Source organism: Stegostoma tigrinum, chromosome 32, assembly GCF_030684315.1.
Source record: "Stegostoma tigrinum isolate sSteTig4 chromosome 32, sSteTig4.hap1, whole genome shotgun sequence".
Taxonomy (NCBI): domain Eukaryota; kingdom Metazoa; phylum Chordata; class Chondrichthyes; order Orectolobiformes; family Stegostomatidae; genus Stegostoma; species Stegostoma tigrinum.
The window spans coordinates 1-27,306 of record NC_081385.1 but is presented as its reverse complement, the minus strand read 5'-3'; the positions used below and the strand labels follow the sequence as shown (position 1 = coordinate 27,306).

The 27,306-nt window shown below is 47.5% G+C and overlaps 1 protein-coding gene across 1 annotated transcript in view; it reads right to left on the bottom strand.

Annotated features, from left to right (window-relative positions):
• The window catches only part of LOC125466893 (alpha-tectorin), a gene marked incomplete at its 5' end in the record, with an annotated part of 66,028 nt that extends 40,908 nt beyond the window's left edge, over window positions 1-25,120 (bottom strand). The window contains 3 exon segments of the mRNA XM_059639013.1: window positions 7,053-7,642; window positions 24,566-24,640; window positions 24,643-25,120. Of these exon segments, the coding sequence (XP_059494996.1) occupies window positions 7,053-7,642; window positions 24,566-24,640; window positions 24,643-25,120 (1,143 nt within the window).
• Between the last annotated feature and the right edge of the window lie 2,186 nt (window positions 25,121-27,306).

Below are 27,306 nucleotides of genomic sequence, written 5' to 3'. Positions count from 1 at the left end.
AACCAAATACTCATCAATACCCCTCGACAGCCTCAGTTGAACCTGCCTCCATTCCATTTCCAGGCAGTCTATTTACTGAGTTAAAAGTTGTTTTTCTGTCTCAACTTCAGTTTGCGCGGTGGCTCAGTGGTTAGCATCGCTGCCTCACAGCACCAGGGACCCCACTGCAACACCACCTGTGGGCAACTGTCTGTGTGGAGTTTACACACACTCTCCATGTTTGCATGGGTTTCTTCCAGGTGCTCCGGTTTCCGCCCATGGTCCAAAGACGTGCAGGTTAGGTGGATTGACCATGCTAAATTACCCATAGTGCCTAGGGATGTGCAGGCTAGGTAGATCAGCAATGGGAAATGCAGGGTTACAGGGAACAGACAGGGGAGTTTGGGTCCAGTGGGATGCTGTTCGGAGAGTTGGCGTGAACTTGAAGGGCCGATAGGTGTGCTATCACACTATGAGGATTCAATGAATCTTTTGCAAAATGCTTTAAAACTGTGCCATTTGGTTCTTGATCCATTTACAAGTTAGAACAGTTACTCCTAATGCAGTCTGTCTAGGTCCTTCATGATTTTGAAAACTTCTCTCAAACCTGGTCTTATTTACTGCTGTCCAAGTAAAACACTCTCAATTCATCCAATCTGTCTTCATAATGAAGTTTCTCATTACTGACGATCCTCAAACTTTCACCCCAATGACTCACATCCTGCCTCAAGTGAGGCTTTAGAACCACACACTACACTCTTTCTGAGGTCTGATCAGTGTCCTCTATAAGTTCATCATAACCTCTACAGCACCAGTAATGAAGACTAGAATATTAATGTTTTAGTAATAACTCTCTACCTGTCCTGACACCTTAAATAATTAAAAATATGTACACCCAGGTCCTTCTGCTCCTGCACACCCTTTAGAATTGTACTCTTTGTCTATGTTCTTTGTACCAAAGTGTACGACCCCACACTTCTCTTGTGTTGAACCTCATCTGCCATCTGGCCACCCACTCCACCAACTTCTCAATGTTCTTTTGATGTTCTGTAAACTACTTTCTAACCAACTTGTTCAAGGATGTTATTACATACTGCTGTAACAGTGGGAATTGAACCGAAGCATCCTGGTTCAAAGTTCGGGATATTACCACTGCATTTTCCCTATGATGTATACTGTCCTCCTCACAGTTTACAATTCTCCCAAGTTTTTTGTTCTTGCTTGGCCATTTCAGAAGGTAGTTAAGAGTCAGCCAGATTGCTGTGAGCTTGGAATCATCTGTAGGTCAGACCAGGTGAGAATAGCAGATTTTCTTCCCTAAGGACATTAGCTGTATTTGTATAATACTTGTTTCATGGCTACAATTACTGAGACAAATCCCAAATATATTCACTGAATTTAAATTACATCAGATGCTAGCTTAGGATTTGTTCCAGTGCTGCATATTAGCAGCCCGGGCCTCTATTTCAATGATATAACCATTATTCCACTGCATTGTCTTTCCACCATCTCTGCCTAGCTCACATTATAGACTGAAACTGTTAACTGGACTCAAATCCATGGGAAACCAACTAGCGAACAGGCCATCTTAGATTTGGTATTACATAATGAGAAAGGAATAATAGACAATCTAGTTGTGCAAGGCCCCTTAGGAAAGAGTGACCATAATACAACAGAATTGTTCATTAAGATGGAAAATGACATTGTTGATTTTGTGACTAGGATCTTGAATCTAAATCAAGGAAATTATGATGGTATGCTGACTATGAAAATTGACAATAGTACTTAAAGGGCTGATGGTAGATGGGCAATGGCAAACATTTAAAGAGTCCATGGAGAAATTGTAACAATTGTTCATTTATGTCTGGCACAAAAATTAAAATGGGAAAGGTGGCCTGCCATAGCTGACAATGGAAATTAGGGATAGCATCAGATCCAAGAAAGGGACACCCAAATTGGCCAAAAGGAGCAACACGCATGAGGGTTGGGAGCAATTTAGATTTCAGCAAAGGAGGACAAAGAGATTGTTTAAGAGAGGAATCAGAGTAAGACCATAAGACATAGGAGTGGAAGTAATGCCATTCGGCCCAACGAGTTCACTCCGCTATTTAATCATGGCTGATGGGCATTTCAACTCCACTTCCCCGAACTTTCCCTGTAGCCCTCGATTCCTTGTGAGATCAAGTATTTATCAATCTCTGCCTTGAAGACATTTAACGTCCTGGCCTCCACTGCGCCCCATGGCAATGAATTCACAGGCCCACCACTCTCTGGCTGAAGAAATGTCTCCTCATTTCAGTTTTAAATTTGCCCCCTCTAATACTAAGGCTGTACCCACGGGTCCTAGTCTCCCTGCCTAATGGAAACAACTTCCCAGCGTCCACCCTTTCTAAGCCATACATTATCTTATAAGTTTCTATCAGATCTCCCCTCAACCTTCTAAACTCGAATGAATACAATCCCAGGATCCTCAGCCGTTCATCGTACGTTAAACCTACCATTCCAGGGATCATCTGTGTGAATCTCTGCCGGACACGCTCCGGTGCCAGTATGTCCTTCCTGAGGTGTGGGGCCCAAAATTGGACACAGTATTCTAAATGGGGCCTAACTAGAGCCTTATAAAGTCTCAGAAGCACATCACTGCTTTTATATTCCAACCCTCTTGAGATAAACGACAACATTACATTCACTTTTTAATCACGGACTCTACCTGTAAGTTAACTTTTAGAGAATCCTGGACCAACTCTCCCAGATCCCTATGTACTTCTGCTTTACGAATTTTCTCACCGTTTAGAAAATAGTCCATGCCTGTATTCTTTTTTCCAAAGTGCAAAACCTCACATTTGCTCATGTTGAATTTCATCAGCCAGTTCCTGGACCACTCTCCTAAACTGTCTAAATCTTTCTGCAGCCTCCTACCTCCTCAGTACTACCTGCCTGTCCACCTATCTTCGTATCATCAGCAAACTTCGCCAGAATGCCCCCAGTCCCTTCATCCAGATCATTAATATATAAAGTGAACAGCTGCGGCCCCAACACTGAACCCTGCGGGACACTACTTGTCATTGGTTGCCATTCCGAAAAAGAGCCTTTTATCCCAACCCTCTGCCTTCTGTCAGACAGCCAATCCTCAATCCAAGCCAGTAGCTCACCTTGAACACCATGGGCCCTCACCTTACTCAGCAGCCTCCCGTGAGGCACCCTATCAAAGGCCTTTTGGAAGTCCGGATAGATAATATCCATTGGGTTTCCCTGGTCTAACCTACTTGTTACCTCTTCAAAGAATTCTAACAGGTTTGTCAGGCACGACCTCCCCTTGCTAAATCCATGCTGACTTGTTCTAATCTGACCCTGCGCTTCCAGGAATTTAGAAATCTCATCCTTAACAATGGATTCTAGAATTTTACCAACGACTGAGGTTAGGCTAATCGGCCTATAATTTTCCATCTTTTATCTTGATCCTTTCTTAAACAAGGGGGTTAGAACAGTAATTTTCCAATCATCTGGGACTTTTCCAGACTCCAGTGACTTTTGAAAGATCACAACCAAACACTCCACTATTTCCTCAGCCACCTCCCTCAAAACTCTAGGATGTAGCCCATTGGGGCCAGGAGATTTATCAATTTTTATACCTTTTAGCTTTTCTGGCACTTTCTCTTTTGTAATGCCTACCATACTCAACTCTGCCCCCGACTCTCCTTAATTGTTGAGATACTGCAGAGTAGTACAGAGTAAGCTTGCAGAAAATATACAAATTGATTGTTAAAGCTTCTATAGATATGCCATTGAGTTCAAAGTCCAACCAGTCCTCACTGACCATATATCCAAACTAAACCAGTCCCACCTTCCATTTGGCCAATATCTCTCCAAATCTTTCCGATTCATGAACTTATCCAAATGTCATTTAAATGTTGCGTTCAAAGTTGGGGATATTACCTGCGTCCATCATTTCCTCTGGTAGTTCATTTCATACATGAACCACTGTGTATAAAAAAAGTTTCCCCTCATGTCCTTTTTAAAGTCTTTTTCCTCTCTCCTTAAAAATATGCCCCCTTGTTTTGAACTCCTGGACCTTTACGTGAATAACAAAAGTCTTTCCCCATCCACGTCCTTCATGATTTTACAAACCTCTATAAAGGTCACCCCTTAACTTCCTACACTCCAGTGAAAAATGTCCCAGCCCATCCTTATAATCAAACCTTCCATTCCCATCAACATCCTGGCAAATCTTTTCGGAACCCACTCCAGTTTAATAATATCCTTCCCATACCAGGGCCACTAGAACTGCACACAGTACTCCAGAAGAAGTCTTACCAATGTATGAAGAAAAACAGATTAGTGAAGACAAATGTAGGTCCCTTAAAATCAGAAACAAGGGAAGTTCTAATGAGGAACAAAATTATGGTTAATTATGGTTAATTAAATACTTTTTTTTGGTTTTGTCTCTGCAAAGGAGAAAGAAATAGTGTTCCAAAATGTTGGGGAGATATGGAATGCAGTCAATATTATTAAGGAAATGGGGAAACTGATGTAATGAAAAGCTGATAAGTCCCCATGTCTCAACAATACCACACAGAGTAGTTAAGGAAGAGACACAGATATAGTGGGTGCATTGGTGGCCATCTTTCTATAGGTTTTGGAACAGCACCAATGAATTGGAGGGCAACCCTACTATTTAAAAAGGGTAGAGGGAAAACTGGGAATTATAGACCAGCAAAATAATAAAATGAGAGGCTGGATGAACACAGCAGGCCCAGCAGCATCTCAGGAGCACAAAAGCTGACGATTTGGGCCTAGACCCTTCCTAGGCCCGAAAAGTCAGCTTTTGTGCTCCTGAGATGCTGCTGGGCCTGCTGTGTTCATCCAGCCTCACATTTTATTATCTTGGATTCTCCAGCATCTGCAGTTCCCATTATCACTTATAGACCAGCAAGCCTGACATTGGTAGTGGATAAATGCTAGAGTCCATTATAAAAGATTTAGTAGGGGAAGCAATGACCTTGTAGTATTATTGTTGGACTATTAATCCAGAGACCCAGATAACATTCTGAAGACCTGGGTTTGAATCCTACTGCAGATGGTGGAATGTGAATTCAATAAAATATCTGGAATTAACAATCTAATGATGACCATGAATCCATTGTCAATTTTCAGGAAAAACCCATCTGGTTCACTAATGTTCTTTAGGGAAGGAAACTGCTATCCTCACCTGGTCTGACCTACATATGACTCCAAACCCATAGCAATGTGGTTTGACTCTTAACTGCCCTCTGGATAATTAGGATGGGCAATAAATGCTACCCTAACCTGTAACACCCTCACTCTGTGAACGAATAAAAACAAACTGAATATTTGGAAAACTGTGGCATGATTGGACAGAATCAGCATTGATTTATAAAAGGGAAATCATGATTGACAAATCTAGTGGAATTTTACAAGAATACAATTAATAGAGTTGATAAGAGACAACCAGTGGATGTGGTTTATTTGGACTATTAGAAGGCTTTTTATAAAGTCTTACATAAGAAATTAACGTAAAATTAAAGCATGTGGAACGGGGTATGTTCTGATGGAAAGAGAACTAGCTGGCAGCCAGGAAACAAACAGCAGGAATAAAAACAGAAATTGCTGTCAAATCTCAGCAGGACTTGCAGCATCTGTGAAAAAAAAATCAGAGTTAACGTTTCGGGTCCGGTGACCCTTTCTCAGAACTATTCTTTTCCAGCTGAGCTTTTGCAGAAACTTCTGCTTTGCAACATCTGCAGTTCTTTCAGTTTTTAAAGAACGGAAATAAATAGGTCTTTTTCTGAATGGTAGGCAGTGATAGTGGGGTACTGCAGGATCGGTGCTAGGATGCCAGCTATTCACAATATATACTCATGATTAAGATGACCGAACTAAACATAATATCTCCAAGTTTGCAAATGACACAAGAATAGGTGGGTGGATAATCTGTGAAGAGGATGCAGAAGAGATGCTTCAGTGTGAATTGGACAAGTTGAGTAAGTAGGCAGATATATGGCAGATGAAGTATATTATGGATACATTTGAGGTTGTCCACTCTATGAGCATAAACAGGAAGGCAGATATTATCTGAATGGTGACAGACTGAGAAAAGGGGAACTGCAATGAGACCTGTGTGTTCTTGTACATCAATTGCAAGTAAGCAGGCAAGTTCAACAGGTGATGAAGAAGGGAAATGGTACTTTTGCCTTCATAGCGAGAGGATTGGAGTACAGAAATAAGGATGTCTTGCTGCAATCATACAGAGCCTCAATGAGATTATATCTGGAATATTGTGTGCAGTTTTGAACTCCCTAGCAAACGAAGGATATTCTGGTTATGCAGTGTATGCAATGAAGGTTTACCAGACTGATTCCTGGATGGCAAGATTGATGTATGAAGAAAGACTGGAGCAGTTGGGACTATATTCACTGGAATTTAGAAGAATGAGGGGGTCTCAAAGTAACCTATAAAACTCTTACAGGACTGGACAGGGTATTAGCAGGAAGGACGTTCCCAATGACTGAGGAATCCAGAAACAGGGATCAAGGATATGGGATAGGCCACTTAGGAATGATAGGTGGAGAATTTTTTTCATTCACAGAGTAGTAACTCTAATATGTCCTCGATCTTGCAGTATAACATTCTGGTCAATCCTTCACCCCTCAATGTAATACTTTGATATATCCCTCACTGTATATCCTATAACTTTGACTGTAAATGCTCCAGAAGCTCACACTGCAATATTCACTTCCCATTGCATTACAATGCTTGGTAGTGTGTTCCAGATTGTTTTTATTGCTGAGTATGGTGTGTATCAGAGTGTATTACTGAGGGACATAGCAGACAATGTTACAGATGAGGCTATAGAGCATATCAATATGTTATAGTGAAGGAAATAGAGCACATATCAAGGTATGAGTAGGTCAGTGTTACAGCGAGGACTGTGAAAAAGTTATATTAGAGACTTCTGCTGCAAATATTGAAGATATGGTAATATTGTAAAATGGAAGGAAGTGGTGTATCAGCGAGTTACAATAGTGAATATGTGATATTTTCTAAGTTCTTACCTTGATGATGTTTTCACTGTCTCCAATCTTTATTTCATGATCAGGGAATTTTATAGTCAGTGATTTTATCCAAGAACCATTAACCATTTTCTTTCTTCCTAGTTTGACTTCGAAATTTGACAGATTGTAACTGTTTGAGCCACAGATTTTGAGCAGGGTGTATGCATATTCATCCCGGAAATCAAATGAAGCACCATCGAATGTTTGTAACCCGTTATTGTGTGAGACCGTACACACAGCTGCTCTCTTGGGATAGCACCCTCGGATCCCATTCTCCACAAGACAGAATTCTCCTTTTGAGCAAGTTTCATTTATACAGAGCACCTCCCCAGGACCCTCACACAGGCAATGTAGAGTGCAGTCATCATTTGCCCAGAACTTTGTTTTGAAGGAATAATATCGCTCATGGAATTCACAGCCACACTCTTCAAGTGGAACACAGTTACTACCACTGAGTACATAGCCTGCATCACACTGACAACCCTCAGTGCAGGGCCTGGTACAGTACAAAGGAGAGATCAGGTCAGTGCAGGTAGCGGGACAGCTGCTGCTACACACCTCATAGTGGCTCCGCTCTGGGCAGGGTAAGGCTGAAAGAAGAAACAAAATGATTACTTCCAGTAAAACAATCTCTGCTTATGGCAGTTTGGATTGCCAGGTATCCACACTATAATTTATTTAAAGTGGTGGCAGGTCTCAGGATCCCAAAAGCAATAAGTGCATTGCCAGTGTCATGGTATGTCACCAGTTAAACATTTTGGGATACTCTTGACCTCAAATAGTAATCTGACTCAATCGCAGGTATGTTAAGAAATACACTCAAAATAAATTACACATTGAATCAGGTGAAGTACTTGTGACACAGGTTTACCCTCCACGTATTTGAATCATTGAAGCTAAGAAGTGATGGTAGAAGGGTTGGACCGTCAACAACTCACTTACCCCATGAACAACTGGAATGGATAGAGATAGAGGAAGCTGATGTGCTGAAAATGTTGTCAAACATTAAGATTGACAAGTCGTCAGGCCCGGACCAGATTTGTCCTCGGCTGCTTTGGGAAGCGAGAAATGCAATTGCTTCGCCACTTGCGAAGATCTTTGCATCCTCGCTCTCCACTGGAGTCGTACCTGAGGACTGGAGAGAGGCAAATGTAATTCCTCTCTTCAAGAAAGGAAATAGGGAAATCCCCGGCAATTACAGACCAGTAAGTCTCACGTCTGTCCTCTGCGAGGTGTTAGAAAGGATTCTTGGGGAATAGGATTTATGACCATCTGGAAGAGCATGGCTTGATTAAATGCAGTCAACACGGCTTTGAGAGGGGCAGGTCATGCCTCACAAACCTTATCGAGTTCTTTGAGGATGTGACTAGAAAAGTTGATGAGGGTCGAGCTGTGGATGTGGTGTATATGGACTTCAGTAAGGCATTTGATAAGGTTCCCCATGGTAGGCTCATTCAGAAGGTCAGGAGGAATGGGATACAGGGGAACTTAGCTGTCTGGATACAGAATTGGCTGGCCAACAGAAGGCAGCGAGTGGTAGTAGAGGGAAAATATTCTGCCTGGAAGTCAGTGGTGAGTGGGGTTCCACAGGGCTCTGTCCTTGGGCCTCTACAGTTTGTAATTTTTATTAATGACTTGGAAGAGGGGATTGAAGGATGGGTCAGCAAGTTTGCAGACGACACAAAAGGTTGGAGGTGTCGTTGACAGTATAGAGGGCTGTTGTCGGCTGCAGCGGGACATTGACAGGATGCAGAGATGGGCTGAGAGGTGGCAGATGGAGTTCAACCTGGATAAATGCGAGGTGACGCATTTTGGAAGGTCGAATTTGAAAGCTGAGTACAGGATTAAGGATAGGATTCTTGGCAATGTGGAGGAACAGAGGGATCTTGGTGTGTAGATACATAGATCCCTTAAAATGGCCACCCAAGTGGACAGGGTTGTTAAGAAAGCATATGGTGTTTTGGCTTTCATTAGCAGGGGGATTGAGTTTAAGAGTCGTGAGATCTTGTTGCAGCTCTATAAAACTTTGGTTAGACCGCATTTGGAATACTGCGTCCAGTTCTGGTCGCCCTATTATAGGAAAGATGTGGATGCTTCGGAGAGGGTTCAGAGGAGGTTTACCAGGATGCTGCCTGGACTGGAGGGCTTATCTTATGAAGAGAGGTTGACTGAGCTCGGACTTTTTTCATTGGAGAAAAGGAGGAGGAGAGGGGACCTAATTGAGGTATGCAAGATAATGAGAGGCATAGATAGAGTTAATAGCCAGAGACTATTTCCCAGGGCAGAAATGGCTAACACGAGGGGTCATAGTTTTAAGCTGGTTGGAGGAAAGTATAGAGGGGATGTCAGAGGCAGGTTCTTTACACAGAGAGTTGAGAGAGCTTGGAATACGTTGCCAGCAGCAGTTGTGGAAGCAAGGTCATTGGGGTCATTTAAGAGACTGCTGGACATGCATATGGTCACAGAAATTTGAGGGTGCATACATGAGGATCAATGGTTGGCACAACATCGTGGGCTGAAGGGCCTGTTCTGTGCTGTACTGTTCTATGTTCTATGTTCTATGTAACTCTGTCCCAGCACCACCACACTCCATGAGCTCTCTTTCGCAGCTTACTCATTTTTTGCTTAATTTCTATTGACAGTAACTGTTGAAATTCTCCCACTGATTGTCTGAGATCATTGAGATGTTTTACATGTGTTGTTAGAAGAGTTTAAATTAAATTGGCAGGGTTGTGGATCCCAGAAGACAAATATCAGTGAGGAACACCAAGCCTCACAAAATACGGGAAGAAGCAGATGGCAGTTGAATAAGGAAAAGTAAATTGATAGATGGGGTCCGAGTAAGGGAGAAAATAATAAAGTCTAATTAGGGTTATTGAGCATGCATGTGAAGGCACCAAGTGTGGCAAATAAGAAAGTGGGTTCCTGACACAGATTGCCAGGTTGAAATATGATGTTATGGTAATAACAGAGACCTAGTTAAAAGAAAACATGACAGTGTGAAGTGATTCATTTTGGAAGGTCGAATTTAAATGCAGAATACAGTGTTAATGGCAGGATTCTCGGCAGTGTGGAGGAACAGAGGGATCTTGGGGTTCATGTCCATAGATGCCTCAAAGTTGCAACCCAAATTAACAGGGCTGTAAAGAAGGCAGATGGTGTGTTGGCTTTCTTTGGCAGGGGAATTGAGTTTAAGAGCTGTGATGTTATGCTGTAGCTCTATAAAACCACCCTTGGAACATTGTGTTCAGTTCTAGTCACCTCATTACAGGAAAGATGTGGAAGCTTTAGAGAGGATATAGAGGAGATTTACTAGGATGCTGCCTGGACTGGAAGGCAGGTCTTATGAGGGAAGGTTGAGGGAGCTCAGACTTTTTTCATTGGAGCAAAGGCGGCTGGAAGGTGACTTGATACAAGACATTACAAGATGATGAGAGGAATAGATAGAGTAGTTAGTCAGAGACTTTTTCCCAGGGTGGAAATGACTAATACAAGGGGACATAATTATAAGGTGATTGGAGGAGGGTATAGGGGAGATGTCAGGGGTAGGTTCTTCACACAGAGTGGTGGGTGTGTGGAATGTGCTGCTGGCAGTGGTAGTGGAGTTAGACACTTTAGATACTTTTAAGTGACTCTTGGACAGGCACATGGAGGATAGTAAAATGTAGGGTATGCAGGGTGGATTGATCTTAGTAACATAATTGGTCAACACAAAGTGGGCCTAAGGGCCTATACCGTGCTGTACTGTTCTATGTTGTATGTTCTACGACAGAGTGTTAAATATTCCTGGATACAAAGTGTTCAGAATGATAGAAAAAGGGAGGAGGAGGGGTGGCAGTACTGGCTGAGGAGAGCAATGCAGCTGGAAGTGTTCAAGGACAGAATCCATTTGGTTACAGATGAAGAGAATTAAATGGGGAAATTCCATTGCTCAGTGTAATCTATATGGCATCAACCAATGAGGAGGATGTTGAAAAATTTGTAACATAGAACATAGAACATTACAGCACAGTACAGGTCCTTCGGTCCTCGATCTTGTGCTGACCTGTCATACTGATCTCAAGCTCATCTAACCGACACTATTCCATGTACGTCCATATGCTTGCCCAATGACGACTTAAATGTACCTAAAGTTGGCGAATCTACTACCGTTGCAGGCAAAGTGTTCCAATCCCTTACTACTCTCTGAGTAAAGAAACTACCTCTGACATCTGTCCTATATCTTTCACCCCTCAATTTAAAGCTATGTCCCCTTGTGCTCGCCATCACCATCCTAGGAAAAAGGCTCTCCCTATCCACCCTATCTAAACCTCTGATTATTTTATATGTTTCAATTAACTCACCTCTCAACCTTCTTCTCTCTAATGAAAACAGCCTCAGGTCCCTCAGCCTTTCCTCGTAAGGCCTTCCCTCCATACCAGGCAACATCCTTGTAAATCTCCTGTGCACCCTTTCCAAAGCTTCCACATCCTTCTTATAATGCGGTGACCAGAACTGTACACAATACTCCAAGTGCAGCCACACCAGAGTTTCGTACAGCTTCACCATAACCTCTTGGTTCTGGAACTTGATCCCTCTATTAATAAAAGCTAAAACACTGTATGCCTTCTTAACAGCCCTGTCAACCTGGGTGGCAACTTTCAAGGATCTGTGTACATGGACACCGAGATCTCTCTGCTCATCTACACTACTAAGAATCTTACCATTAGCCCAGTACTTTGCCTTCCGGTTACTCCTACCAAAGTGCATCACCTCACACTTGTCTGCATTAAACTCCATTTGCCACCTCTCAGCCCAGTTCTGCAGCTTATCTATGCCTCTCTGCAACCTACAGCATTCTTTGTCACTATCACAACTCCACCGACCTTAGTGTCGTCTGCGAATTTACTAACCCATCCTTCTACGCCCTCATCCAGGTCATTTATAAAAATGACAAAACAGCAGTGGACCCAACACCGACCCTTGCAGTACACCACTAGTAACTGGTCTCTAGGATGAGCATTTCCCATCAACCACCACCCTCTGTCTGCTTTCAGCAAGCCAATTTCTGATCCAAACTGCTATACCTCCCACAATTCCATTCCTCCGCATTTTGTACAATAGCCTACTGTGGGGAACCTTATCGAACGCCTTGCTGAAATCCAAATACACCACATCAACCGGTTTACTCTCATCTACCTGTTTGGTCACCTTCTCAAAGAACTCAATAAGGTTTGTGAGGCACGACCTTCCCTTCACAAAACCGTGCTGACTATCCCTAATCAATTTATTCTTTTCTAGATGATTATAAATCCTCTCCCTTATAACCTTTTCCAACACTTTACCAACAACTGAGGTAAGGCTCACTGGTCTATAATTACCAGGGTTGTCTCTACTCCCCTTCTTGAACAGGGGAACCACATTTGCTATCCTCCAGTCATCTGGCATTATTCCTGTAGACAATGACGAGTTAAAGATCAATGCCAAAGGCTCAGCAATCTCCTCCCTGGCTTCCCAGAGGATCCGAGGATAAATACCATCCGGCCCAGGGGACTTATCTATCTTCACCCTCTGAAGAATTTCTAATACCTCTTCCTTGTGAATCTCAATCCCACCTAGTCTAGTAGCCTGTATCTCAGTATCCTCCTCGACAACATTGTCGTTTTCTAGAGTGAATACTGTTGAAAAATATTCATTTAGCGCTTCCCCTATCCCCTCTGACTCCACACACAACTTACCACTACTATCCTTGATTGGCCCTAATCTTACTTTCGTCATTCTTTTATTCCTTAAATACCTATAGAAAGCCTTAGGGTTTACCCTGATCCTATCCGCTAACAACTTCTCATGTCTCCTCCTGGCTCTTCTGAGCTCTCTCTTTAGGTCTTTCCTGGCAACTCATAGCCCTCAAGTGCCCTAACTGAGCCTTCACATCTCATCCTAACATAGGCCTTCTTCTTCCTCTCGACCAGAGATTCCACCTCCCTCATAAACCACGGCTCCCGCACTCTACAGCTTCCTCCCTGCCTGACAGGTACATACTTATCTTGGACACACAGGAGCTTTTCCTTGAATAAGCTCCACATTTCTAAGGTGCCCATCCCCTGCAGTTTCCTTCCCCATTCTATTACAAAAAATGTTTTCAGGAGAATTTCCAGCAGTGGTATGTTTCCAGCTCAATGAGTATGGGAGCACTGCTAGACCAGCTTCTTGGGAAGCAGGTGGACCAAATACGTCAAGTATCAATCAGATAACATTTAACAGGTAATGATTACTGTATTAGTAAGTTTTTGCTGACTATGATAAAAGAGAAAGAACAACCTAGAGTAAGAATAATTAACAGGTGGCTCAGTGGTTAACACTGCTGTCTCACAGCAACAGGGACCCAGGTCCAATTCTACCCTCGGACGACTGTCTGTGTGGAGTTTGCACCTTCTCCCTGTGTCTGTGTAGGTTTCCTCCACGTGCTCCAGTTTCCTCCCACAGTCCAAAGATGTGCAGTTTAGGTGGATTGGCCATGTTAAATTGTCCATTATGTTCAGGGATGTATAAGTTAGGCGTGTTAGCCACAGGAGATGGAGGGTTACAAGGAGATGGGTCTGAGATGCTGTTTGGAGGGGCGGAGTGAACTTGTTAGGCCAGATGGCCTATGTCCACACTGTAGGGATTCTGTGAAAAACTGCAGGAAAGCCAGGTGTAATTGGGCAAGAATGATTCTGGGTTGAATAAATTGGAGTCAAACGCTGACAGAAAAGCTATCTTCAAAGAAAGAATAATTCAGGCACAGTTAAAGAACTGTATCAGTGATAATGGGAACTGCAGATGCTGGAGAATCCAAGATAATAAAGTGTGAAGCTGGATGAACACAGCAGGACAAGCAGCATCTCAGGACCACAGAAGCTGATGTTTCGGGCCTAGACCCTTCATCAGAGAGGGGGATGGGGAGAGGGTTCTGGAATAAATAGGGAGAGAGGGGGAGGTGGACCGAAGATGGAGAGAAAAGAAGATAGGTGGAGAGGAGAGTATAGGTGGGGAGGTAGGGAGGGGATAGGTCAGTCCAGGGAAGCCGGACAGGTCAAGGAGGTAGGATGAGGTTAGTAGGTAGGAAATGGAGGTGCAGCTTGGGGTGGGAGGAAGGGATGGGTGAGAGGAAGAACCGGTTAGGGAAGCAGAGACAGGTTGGACTGGTTTTGGGATGCAGTGGGTTGGGGGGAAGAGCTGGGCTGGTTGTGTGGTGCAGTGGGGGGAGGGGATGAACTGGGCTGGTTTTGGAATGCGGTGGGGGAAGGGGAGATTTTGAAACTGGTGAAGTCCACATTGATACCATTGGGCTGCAGGGTTCCCAAGCGGAATATGAGTTGCTGTTTCTGCAACCTTCGGGTGGCATCATTGTGGCACTGCAGGAGGCCCATGATGGACATGTCATCTAAAGAATGGGAGGGGGAGTGGAAATGGTTCGCGACTGGGAGGTGCAGTTCGCAACAAACAACTGCACCTCCCAGTCGCGAACCATTTCCACTCCCCCTCCCATTCTCTAGATGACATGTCCATCATGGGCCTCCTGCAGTGCCACAATGATGCCACCCGAAGGTTGCAGGAACAGCAACTCATATTCCGCCTGGGAACCCTGCAGCCTAATGGTATCAATGTGGACTTCACCAGCTTCAAAATCTCCCCTTCCCCCACCGCATCCCAAAACCAGCCCAGTTCGTCCCCTCCCCCCACTGCACCACACAACCAGCCCAGCTCTTCCCCTCCCCCTGCTGCATCCCAAAACCAGCCCAGCCTGTCTCTGCCTCCCTAACCTGTTCTTCCTCTCACCCATCCCTTCCTCCCACCCCAAGCTGCACCTCCATTTCCTACCTACTGACCTCATCCCACCTCCTTGACCTGTCCGTCTTCCCTGGACTGACCTATCCCCTCCCTGCCTCCCCACCTATACTCTCCTCTCCACCTATCTTCTTTTCTCTCCATCTTCGGTCTGTCTCCCCCTCTCTCCCTATTTATTCCAGAATCCTCACCCCATCCCCCTCTCTGATGAAGGGTCTAGGCCCGAAACATCAGCTTTTGTGCTCCTGAGATGCTGCTTGGCCTGCTGTGTTCATCCAGCTTCACACTTTATTATCACAGTTAAAGAACTATTCCCTTAAAAGAGATAGGTAGGGCATACAAATCCAGAACTCCCTGGGTGACAACAGAGACTGACATTACTATAAAAGGAGAAAAGGTGTCAAAGATAACGTAATACTGTCAGGGAAAGTACAATTGAAGATCAGAGTGAATATTGAACGTTCAAAGGGATAGTGAAAAAGAAAACAAGAAAAACAAATAGAAAGAATGAAAAGGCAGTGTTATCTAATATAAAAACCAATTATGAAGTCTTCTGTCGGTAGCTAAATAGTAAAAGGAAGAATGGGGCTGATTAAGGATCAAAAAAGGATTTATGCATGGAGTCAGATGGCAAAGCTAAGATATTAATATATAAAAACAGAAAGAACTGCAGATGCTGTAAATCAGAAACAAAAACAGAAGTTTCTGGAAAAGCTAAGCAGGTCTAGCAGCCTCTGTGAATATAAATCAGAGTTAACGTTTTGAGTCTGGTGACCCTTCCTCAGAACTGTGTTATTGAATTTATATGTTGTATCTGTCTTCACTAGGAAAGATGTTTCGCAGCAGATGGGAAAGAGAAGGAAATTCACCATGAGAACAGCTGATAATTTAGAAAAAAAAAATCAGAAGATATTGGATAGGCTGTCTGTACTTAAAATTGCTAAGGAACGAGGACCAGAGGGGATACATCCAAGAATACCGAACAAAGTTAGGGTGGAAATTGTAGAGGTGCTGTCCATAATTTTTCAGTTTTTTTAATACTCGAGATTGGAAAATTGCAAGCAGCACAAATAGAAAAGGTTATAAAGGTTACCTCAGCACTTACAGGCTAGCCATTTTAACTTCAGTGGCAGAGAACCTTCTCGAAACAATAATTCAGGATAAAATTAATAGCTGTAGAGGCAAATGCATGTTAACGAAGGAAACACTGCGGATTTCTTACAGGGAAATTCTGTTTAACCTTCTGGAATTTAAGGAGACAAGAGAAAGAATTTGTGTAGGTAATACTGTTACTGTGGTCTATTTGAATTTCAAAAAGGCATTTGATAAAGTATCTCATAAGGGAATTATGATCAAGTTTGTAGCTCATGGAATAGAAGGGACAATAGTTTCGTCAATATAAAATTAGATGATTGATGACAGGAGATAGAATAAGTCTTAAAGGATGCTTCTCGGGCTGGAGGGAGGTTTGGGTGGAGTTCCTCAGAGGCCAGTGTTGAGATCCTTGCTTTCCCTGTCATACTGTATGAATGACCTAGATCCTATTCTATGGCTTCAAAATTTGCTGATAATGCAAAATGTGGAAGTATTACAAACCAAAAGCAGGAAAGTGTAGAAATTCAACAGAACACAGACAGGTTTGTACAGTGGGTGAATAGGTGGCAGATGAGGTTCAAGGCGGAGAAAAGGCAGAGGTGACACAGTTTGATAGGAAGAACGTGGAGAAACAATATAGAGAGACACTCAGTTGTCTCGTCCCACCCCATTTAACTGCTTCATATAAATTTTCTTATCTCATTTCTCCTCCGTCTTTCCCTTACCTCCCTTTCCCGATCCAATCCTCATCCTCTTTGTTTTCTCCTTGCCTTTTCATTCTCCTTCACTTATGCGTCCTACCTTTTTTTTGGTTCACTCCTCCCCTCACCTCCTCTTACTTGTATCCCTTTCTTATGGAGTCATAGAGTCATCTATATGTACATCATGGAGACAGAACCTTTGGTCTAACTTATCCATGCCAGTCAGGTATCCTAAATTAATCCAGTCTCATTTGCAAGCATTTGGCCCATATCTCTCGAAAACTTTCCCATTCATTTACCCATCCAGATGCCTTTTAAATGTCACTGCACCAGCCTCCACCACTTCCTCTGGCAGCTCATTCCATACACACACCTCGCGATGTGTGAAAAAGTTGCCCATTAGGTTCCTTTTAAATTTTTCCCCCTCACCTTAGAACATAGAACATAGAACAGTACAGCACAGAACAGGCCCTTCAGCCCACAATGTTGTGCCGACCATTGATCATGTAAGCACCCTCAAATTTCTGTGACCATATACATGTCCAGCAGTCTCTTAAATGACCCCAATGACCTTGCTTCCACAACTGCTGCTGGCAACGCATTCCATGCTCTCACAACTCTCTGCGTAAAGAACCTGCCTTGACATCCCCTCTATACTTTCCACCAACCAGCTTAAAACTATGACCCCTCGTGCTAGCCATTTCTGCCCTGGGAAATAGTCTCTGGCTATCAACTCTATCTATGCCTCTCATTATCTTGTATACCTCAATTAGGTCCCCTCTCCTCCTCCTTTTCTCCAATGAAAAGAGACTGAGCTCAGTCAACCTCTCTTCATAAGATAAGCCCTCCAGTCCAGGCAGCATCCTGGTAAACCTCCTCTGAACCCTCTCCAAAGCATCCACATCTTTCCTATAATAGGGCGCCCAGAACTGGACGCAGTATTCCAAGTGCGGTCTAACCAAAGTTTTATAGAGCTGCAACAAGATCTCACGACTCTTAAACTCAATCCCCCTGCTAATGAAAGCCAAAACACCATATGCTTTCTTAACAACCCTGTCCACTTGGGTGGCCATTTTAAGGGATCTGTGTATCTGCACACCAAGATCTCTCTGTTCCTCCACGCTGCCAAGAATCCTATCCTTAATCCTGTACTCAGCTTTCAAATTCGACCTTCCAAAATGCATCACCTCACATTTATCCAGGTTGAACTCCATCTGCCACCTCTCAGCCCATCTCTGCATCCTGTCAATGTCCCGCTGCAGCCTACAACAGCCCTCTACACTGTCAACGACACCTCCGACCTTTGTGTCGTCTGCAAACTTGCTGACCCATCCTTCAATTCCCTCGTCCAAGTCATTAATAAAAATTACAAACAGTAGAGGCCCAAGGACAGAGCCCTGTGGAACTCCACTCACCACTGACTTCCAGGCAGAATATTTTCCTTCTACTACCACTCGCTGTCTTCTGTTGGCCAGCCAATTCTGTATCCAAGCAGCTAAGTTCCCCTGTATCCCATTCCTCCTGACCTTCTGAATGAGCCTACCATGGGGAACCTTATCAAATGCCTTACTGAAGTCCATATACACCACATCCACAGCTCGACCCTCATCAACCTTTCTAGTCACATCCTCAAAAAACTCGATAAGGTTTGTAAGGCATGACCTACCCCTCACAAAGCCGTGTTGACTGTATTTGATCAAGCCATGCTCTTCCAGATGGTCATAAATCTTATCCCTCAGAATCCTTTCTAACACCTTGCAGACGACAGACGTGAGACTTACCGGTCTATAATTGCCGGGGATTTCCCTATTTCCTTTCTTGAAGGGAGGAATTACATTTGCCTCTCTCCAGTCCTCAGGTACGACTCCAGTGGAGAGCGAGGATGCAAAGATCTTCGCAAGTGGCGAAGCAATTGCATTTCTCGCTTCCCAAAGCAGCCGAGGACAAATTTGATCCGGGCCTGGCGACTTGTCAATCTTAATTTTTGGACTGCCCTACCCTGGGGAAAAAGACCTTGAATATTCACCTTATTTGTACCCCTCATGATTTTATAAACCTCAGTAAAGTCATGCCACAGCCTCTGATGGTCCAGAGAAAACAGCCCCAGACTATTCAGCCTCTCCCTACAGCTCAAAAGCTCAAAACCTCCAATCCTGGCAGCATCTTTGTAAATCTTTTCAGAACCCTTTCTAGTTTCACAATATCTTTCCTACAGCAGGGAGATCAGAATTGAACACAGTGTTCCAAGAGCGGCCTAATGTAGTGAAGTTAGGTGGACTATTTGTGAATTAGAAGGCAGGATATTAGAATTTGTAAAAATGATTGGGGAAGGGAAAGAGTACATGGTCCCTTTAAGACATGATGTGCTTTTCTAACTTAGAGGTTACAAAAAAAGTGTCTGATACCGGCCCCGGCTCATTTCCGAGCATGGGTTTCTCAGGGGCAGGAATGGTTGCTGGATGTTCCAGGGTTTAGAGCATTTAAAAAGAATAGGGAGGGGGGGAAAAAGAGGAGGGGGTGTAGCACTACTAATCAGAGAGGGTATCACAGCTACAGAAGCTTCCATTGTCGAGGAAGATCTGCCTACTGAGTCAGTGTGGGTGGAAATTAGGAACAGCAAGGGAGTAGTCACCTCGTTGGGGGTTTACTACAGGCCCCCCAATAGCAGCAGGGAGATTGAAGAAAGCATAGGTCGGCAGATTTTGGAAAAGTGTGGACGCAGTAGGGTTGTTGTAATGGGTGACTTTAACTTTCCTAATATTGATTGGAACCTCCTTCGAGCAGGAGATTTGAATGGTGCTGTTTTTGTAAGGTGTGTTCAGGAGGGTTTCCTAACTCAGTACGTTGACAGGCCGACGAGGGGAGAGGCCATTCTAGACTTGGTGCTCGGAAACGAGCCGGGGCAGGTATCAGATCTTGTGGTGGGAGAGCATTTTGGTGATAGTGACCATAACTGCCTCACATTGTACATAGCTATGGAGAAGGAGAGGATTAGGCAAAATGGGAGGATATTTAATTGGGGAAGAGGAAACTATGATGCGATTAGACATGAGTTAGGAAGTATGGACTGGGAGCAATTGTTCCATGGTAAAGGCACTATAGACATGTGGAGACTGTTTAAGGAACAGTTGTTGCGAGTGATGAGTAAATATGTCCCTCTGAGACAGGCAAGAAGGGGTAAGATAAAGGAACCTTGGATGATGAGAGCGGTGGAGGTTCTCATCAAAAGGAAGAAGGTAACTTACATAAGGTGGAGGAAGCTAGGGTCAAGCTCAGCTCTAGAGAATTACCGGCAGGCGAGGAAGGAGCTCAAAAATGGTCTGAGGAGAGCAAGGAGGGGGCAGGAGAAAGGCTTGGCAGAATGGATTAGGGAGAACACAAAGGCATTTTACACTTATGTGAGGAATAAGAGAATGGTCAAAGAAAGAGTAGGGCCAATCAGGGATAGCATAGGGAAATTGTGTGTGGAGTCTGAGGAGGTAGGGGAAGCCCTAAATGAGTTTTTTGCTTCTGTCTTTACGAAAGAAACGAACTTTGTAGTGAATGAAACCTTTGAAGAGCAGGTGTGCATGTTGGATTGGATAGAGATAGAGGAAGCATTGATGTGCTGAACATTTTGTCAAACATTAAGATTGACAAGTCGCCAGGCCCGGACCAGATTTGTCCTCGGCTGCTTTGGGAAACGAGAAATGCAATTGCTTCGCCACTTGCGAAGATCTTTGCATCCTCGCTCTCCACTGGAGTCGTACCTGAGGACTGGAGAGAGGCAAATGTAATTCCTCTCTTCAAGAAAGGAAATAGGGAAATCCCCGGCAATTTCAGACCAGTAAGTCTCACGTCTGTCGTCTGCAAGGTGTTAGAAAGGATTCTGAGGGATAGGATTTATGACCATCTGGAAGAGCATGGCTTGATTAAATGCAGTCAACACGGCTTTGTGAGGGGCAGGTCATGCCTCACAAACCTTATCGAGTTCTTTGAGGATGTGACTAGAAAAGTTGATGAGGGTCGAGCTGTGGATGTGGTGTATATGGACTTCAGCAAGGCATTTGATAAGGTTCCCCATGGTAGGCTCATTCAGAAGGTCAGGAGGAATGGGATACAGGGGAACTTAGCTGCTTGCATACAGAATTGGCTGGCCAACAGTAGACAGCGAGTGGTAGTAGAAGGAAAATATTTTGCCTGGAAGTCAGTGGTGAGTGGGGTTCCACAGGGCTCTGTCCTTGGGCCTCTACTGTTTGTAATTTTTATTAATGACTTGGAAGAGGGGATTGAAGGATGGGTCAGCAAGTTTGCAGACGACACAAAGGTCGGAGGTGTCGTTGACAGTATAGAGGGCTGTTGTCGGCTGCAGCGGGACATTGACAGGATGCAGAGATGGGCTGAGAGGTGGCAGATGGAGTTCAACCTGGATAAATGCGAGATGATGCATTTTGGAAGGTCGAATTTGAAAGCTGAGTACAGGATTAAGGATAGGATTCTTGGCAGTGTGGAGGAACAGAGGGATCTTGGTGTGTAGATACATAGATCCCTTAAAATGGCCACCCAAGTGGACAGGGTTGTTAAGAAAGCATATGGTGTTTTGGCTTTCATTAGCAGGGGGATTGAGTTTAAGAGTCGTGAGATCTTGTTGCAGCTCTATAAAACTTTGGTTAGACCGCACTTGGAATACTGCATCCAGTTCTGGTCGCCCTATTATAGGAAAGATGTGGATGCTTTGGAGAGGGTTCAGAGGAGGTTTACCAGGATGCTGCCTGGACTGGAGGGCTTATCTTATGAAGAGAGGTTGACTGAGCTCTGACTCTTTTCATTGGAGAAAAGGAGGAGAAGAGGGGACCTAATTGAGGTATACAAGATAATGAGAGGCATAGATAGAGTTGATAGCCAGAGACTATTTCCCAGGGCAGAAATGGCTAACACGAGGGGTCATAGTTTTAAACTGGTTGGCGGAAAGTATAGAGGGGATGTCAGAGGCGGGTTCTTTACACAGAGAGTTGTGAGAGCATGGAATGCGTTGCCAGCAGCAGTTGTGGAAGCAAGGTCATTGGGTCATTTAAGAGACTGCTGGACATGCATATGGTCACAGAAATTTGAGGGTGCATACATGAGGATCAATGGTTAGCACAACATCGTGGGCTGAAGGGCCTGTTCTGTGCTGTACTGTTCTATGTTCTAAGCAACTGCAGATGCACAGAAAGTATGTATCAATTGGCTGTGTGGTTGGCAACCTAGACTTGTTTTGATGTTAAGGAAACCAGTTTGAATATCAGCCAATTTAAACCAGACCTTTGATACCAAAGCCAATTAAATTTAAATCTAGGACCAATCCCATTATAAAAAAATTGACAGGTCATCAAGGGTACTTAAGAAAAAGTTTTTTGAAATTTGGCGAGAGTGAACTGTGTCAGAAGAGTAAAACTCAGGCTCTCATGAAAATCTTTGAGGTCTCTGATTAAGCAGCATCTAGAAGGTACCAATGCACTCTTAGCTAATGTCCCTTACATAGGAATTCTTTCATCTTCGAATCCTTGACTGAAGGATAGCGGAAAAGGCATTGAACATTCTGGAAGATGCACCCTAACTGTAATTTTGAGAGTCTAAGTTTTAATTTATTTTTATTACTTTGGTTTATATAAGTGGGACTTGTATTTATTGGAATGGCATACTATTAGAATTTAGTTCTCTTAGGGAATAGGTAGGTTTGTTAGTAAGTGTGTTAATTTGTTCACTGTTAGAGTAGATAAATAAATTGTTACTTGTTGATTATAAAGTGAGTATCAGGGATTTCCCTCATTTAACCTCTCCTTTATAACAGATTGGGAGGTGAAAGGCAGCTTGTACCATTTTTCCAGTTTCCATTAGCCGATTATGAGGCAAGGCGAGGTGAGCTTCTCAGGATGTTTCGATTTTAATTATCAGAGGGGTTCAACCTCCTCCCACTAACTCCTATACTGAATACACTGACCAATAAGGCAAGCATACCAAATGCCTTCTTTATTATCCTGTCTATCTAGGACTCCACTTTCAAGGTAATATTAACCTGCACTCCAAGGCGTTTATTTGGTAACATTCCCCAGGACCTTACCATTAAGTGCATTTAGTCCTGGTCCTGCTTTGCTTCTCCTGCACCCTTTATTCCTTAGTTTCTACCCTTTCCTTAACTATATTTGCAATGGTACCTGGCACTGAGCATCTTCAGAATGTTACAAAAGATTTGGGTAACAAAGTCAAGACAAGTAACCGAAAGATAATATTGACGAATGATGATAAAAACCGGAAAAAAATCAATGGAGAAGATGGAACCTCAAAAGATCGACATGTCTGGTAGGGAATTAGCAGATGAAGCACAAGAAGTGCCATGGATTTATCCAAAACAAAATTGGAATGTACACTGACTCCACTAACAACTTCTACCCTACTCTCAAATTCATATGGTCTATCTCAGACACTTCCCTCCCCTTTCTTGACCTTTCCATTTCCATTTCTGGTGACAGCTTATGGACCGACATTTACTTTAAATCCACAGACTCCCATAGCTAACTAGACTACACCTCCTCCCACCCTGTATCCTGCAAAAACTCAATCCATTTTTCAATTCCTCTGCCTCTGTCGCATCTGCTCTGACAAGGAGATGTTCCATGCCCAAGCAACCTGGATGTCCTTTTTCAAACAATGCCCTTTTCACCCCACGTCATCCAGACAGCCCTCTACTGTGCCTCCTGTATTCCCTGTTCTGCAGGTCTAAACCACACCTTGCCTCCAAACTTAATAAAGATCGGGCCCCCCTTGTCCTCATTTACTACCCCACCAGCCTCCACATCTGATGTGTCATACTCAACACTTCTGCCAACTGCAATTAGACCTCACCACCCAGAATATCTTCCATTCCCTATCCATCTCTGCTTTCCACAAGGACCATTCCCTTCGCCACCCTTAGTCCACACCACACTCCCCACAACCACTCCAGCATTCCCCCCACCCCTGCCTCCCCCAACCCTAACACAGCATCTACCCCCCCACACCTGCCTACACCCTACCTCCCTCACATCCATCCAGGGCCCTAAACAGTCCTCCAGGTGAGACAGAGATTCATCTGCATCTCTTCCAACCCAGTCTATTGCATCTGGTGCTCCCAATGTAGTCTTCTCTGGATCAGTGAGACCAAACATAGACTAGGTGACCATTTCACTGAGCATCTTCGCCTGGCCCTTAACGGCCAACCTAACCTCCCAGTCTCTGCCCATTTCAACCAGCCCCACCCTCAATCCCACTCCCCCACTGACATGTCCATTCTCAGCCTCCTCCATGTTGCAGTGCTTCAGAACACAAATTTGAGGAACAATTCTTTATCTTCTGCGTGGGCACCTTACAGCCCAGAGGACCCAACACGGAGTTCTACAATTTCAAATAACCTTCTCAACCATCCCCCGGCTCCTTTTCCAGCCCTACCTCCTCCCTTCCATTCCACCAATTCACCCTCCTTCTAGCCACCAACCGGCTTTATCCCTCCCAATGACCAAAGAGGTCCTACTTATTACGGGTGCCCACTTATCACGACCATTCCGCGACCCGTGCCCCCCAACCTTTAGTGGCAGCTCCCCCTACCCCCACATCCAGTCCTGAAGAAGGGTGATACCCTTCTCCTTCCTTCCAGATCCTGCCTGATTTGCGATGTTCTTCCAGCCTCCTGTCTACCCTGGATTCTAGCATTTGCAGTTTTTATTTCGTCTCTAAGCATAAATTCTATTTCAGTTACAATGCCGTTCTTCAGCTGCTTAAAGTCATTCTCCGCCACGAGCCAGTAGATACCAGCAGAAATGGAAACATGTTTCAAACGGAAGAAAAATTTAAACTGGGTCAAAAACACACACATTCTTCGTCAAACCTCCCGCCCCCTTTTCCGAGTCTTACCGCAGAAAGTACGAGATCTCCAGCGGCCAATGGTGATCCCTGCCGCCTGGCAGCTGAGGGCATAAGCCTGAATGCCTGGCACAGGATATTGCTGAAGTTGTCTGCGTTGGCACACAGATCATATACACAGCTGCGAATGAAGCTGCTCGGGTCCAGCGGCGTGCGACAGTCCCGGAAAGGTCCATCGGTTTGGTTGATGAAGCCGCAGTGTTGGTTGTTGGAGAAGGTAGACTCGGAGTGCGGGCTACAGCTGCTGCAGTTCGGGCCACAGCCGTGATGGCAGAACCTGCCAGAACTGCCCAGCGCTGCCACTGATTCCGACAGCATTCCCCCCGGGAGCAGGTTGTCGTCTCCGGGATAGTTGTTGAAGTTGCCGCAGAGGCCGCAGGTGTTGTTCCGGTAGGAGCTGGGCACCGAGATCGACGCGTAATGTTCCCCGTCAAAGGTCAGGAACAAACCGAAATCCGTCTCCAGGGCAGTGGCCAGGCCGCTGCGGAAAACCTTCACCGCCCCCATCTGCAACTGCACAGGTAAATTCACCCGGACACTGTCTACCTGGGGGGTGCAGAGAGAGACCGGGGGGGGGGGGGGGGGGGTGGGGGGGTGGGGGGGTGGGGGGGGGTGTAGGGTGGGGGGGAGGGGGGGTGGGGGGGAGGGGGGGGTGGGGGGGAGGGGGGGGGGGTGTAGGGTGGGGGGGAGGGGGGAGGGGGGGTGGGAGGGGGGGAGGGGGGGTGGGGGGGAGGGGGGGTGGGGGGGTGTAGGGTGGGGGGGAGGGGGGGAGGGGGGGTGTAGGGGGGGGGGGGAGGGGGGGTGTAGGGTGGGGGGAGGGGGGGTGTAGGGTGGGGGGGGGAGGGGGGGGTGGGGGGGAGGGGGGGGGAGGGGGGGGTGTAGGGTGGGGGGGGAGGGGGGGTGTAGGGTGGGGGGGTGGGGGGGGGAGGTGTAGGGGGTGGGAGGGGGAGGAGGGGGGGTGGGGGGGGTGGGGGGGGAGTGGAGGGGGGTGGGGGGGGTGGGGGGGGGAGTGGGAGGGGGGGTGGGGGGGGTGGGGGGGGGGAGGGGGGGGTGGGGGTGGGGGGGGGAGGGGGGGGTGGGGGTGGGGGGGGGTGGGGGGGAGGTGTGAGGGGGTGGAGAGGAGGGGGGTGGGGGGGGAGGTGTGAGGGGGTGGAGAGGAGGGGGGTGGGGGGGGAGGAGGGGGGGTGGGGGGGAGGAGGGGGGGGTGGGGGGGAGGAAGAGGGGGGGGTGGGGGGGAGGAGGGGGGAGGAGGAGGAGGAGGAGGGGGGGTGGGGGGAGGAGGGGGGTGGGGGGGGGAGGAGGGGGGAGGAGGAGGAGGGGGGGTGGGGGGGGGGAGGAGGGGGGGTGGGGGGGAGGAGGGGGGGTGGGGAGGAGGGGGGGGGTGGGGGGGGGAGGAGGGGGGTGGGGAGGAGGGGGGGTGGGGGGGGAGGAGGGGGGGGTGGGGAGGAGGGGGGGGTGGGGGGGGAGGAGGGGGGGGTGGGGGGGGAGGAGGGGGGGTGGGGAGGAGGGGGGGGTGGGGGGTGGGGGGTGGGGGGGAGGAGGGGGGGTGGGGTGGGGGGGGGGAGGGGGGGTGGGGGGGAGGAGGGGGGGTGGGGGGGAGGAGGGGGGGGTGGGGGGGAGGAGGGGGGTGGGGAGGAGGGGGGGGTGGGGGGGAGGAGGGGGGGGTGGGGGGGGGAGGAGGGGGAGGTGGGGGTGGGGGGAGGGGTGGAGGGGGGGGTGGGGGGGGGAGGGTGGGAGGGGGGGTGGGGGGGGAGGAGGGGGGGGTGGGGAGGAGGGGGGGAGGAGGGGGGGGTGGGGGGGAGAGGGGGGGTGGGGAGGAGGGGGGTGGGGGGGGAGGAGGGGGGGTGGGAGGAGGGGGGGTGGGGGGGGGGGGGGGGGAGGAGGGGGGGTGGGGAGGAGGGGGGGGTGGGGGGGGGAGGAGGGGGGGTGGGGGGGGAGGAGGGGGGGTGGGGAGGAGGGGGGGGTGGGGGGTGGGGGGGTGGGGGGGGAGGAGGGGGGGTGGGGTGGGGGGGGGAGGGGGGGTGGGGGGGGAGGAGGGGGGGGTGGGGGGGGGAGGAGGGGGGTGGGGGGGAGGAGGGGGGGGTGGGGGGGAGGAGGGGGGGTGGGGAGGAGGGGGGGTGGGGGGGGAGGAGGGGGGGAGGTGGGGGGTGGGGGGAGGGGTGGAGGGGGGGTGGGGGGGGGGAGGGGTGGGAGGGGGGGGTGGGGGGGGGGAGGGGTGGAGGGGGGGAGGGTGGGAGGGGGGGTGGGGGGGGAGGGGGGGGTGGGGGGGGGAGGGGTGGGAGGGGGGTGGGGGGGGGAGGGGGAGGGGTGGGGGGGGAGGGGGAGGGGTGGGAGGGGGAGGTGGGGGGGGGGAGGGGGAGGGGTGGGAGGGGAGGGGGGGGAGGAGGGGGGGGAGGTGGGGGGTGGGGGGAGGGGTGGGAGGGGGGGGTGGGGGGGGGTGGGGTGGGGAGGGGGGGTGGGGGGGGGAGGGGGAGGGGTGGGAGGGGGGGAGGTGGGGGGGGGGAGGGGAGGGGTGGGAGGGGGGGAGGTGGGGGGGGGAGGGGTGGGAGGGGGGGAGGTGGGGGGGGGGAGGGGAGGGGTGGGGAGGGGGAGGGGTGGGGGGGGGGGAGGTGGGGGGGGGGAGGGGGGGGGGGGAGGGGGGGGAGGGGGGGGAGGGGGGGGGGGGGGGGGGAGGGGGGGTGGGGGTGGGGGGGGGGGGGAGGGGGGGGGTGGGGGGGGGGAGGGGGGAGGGG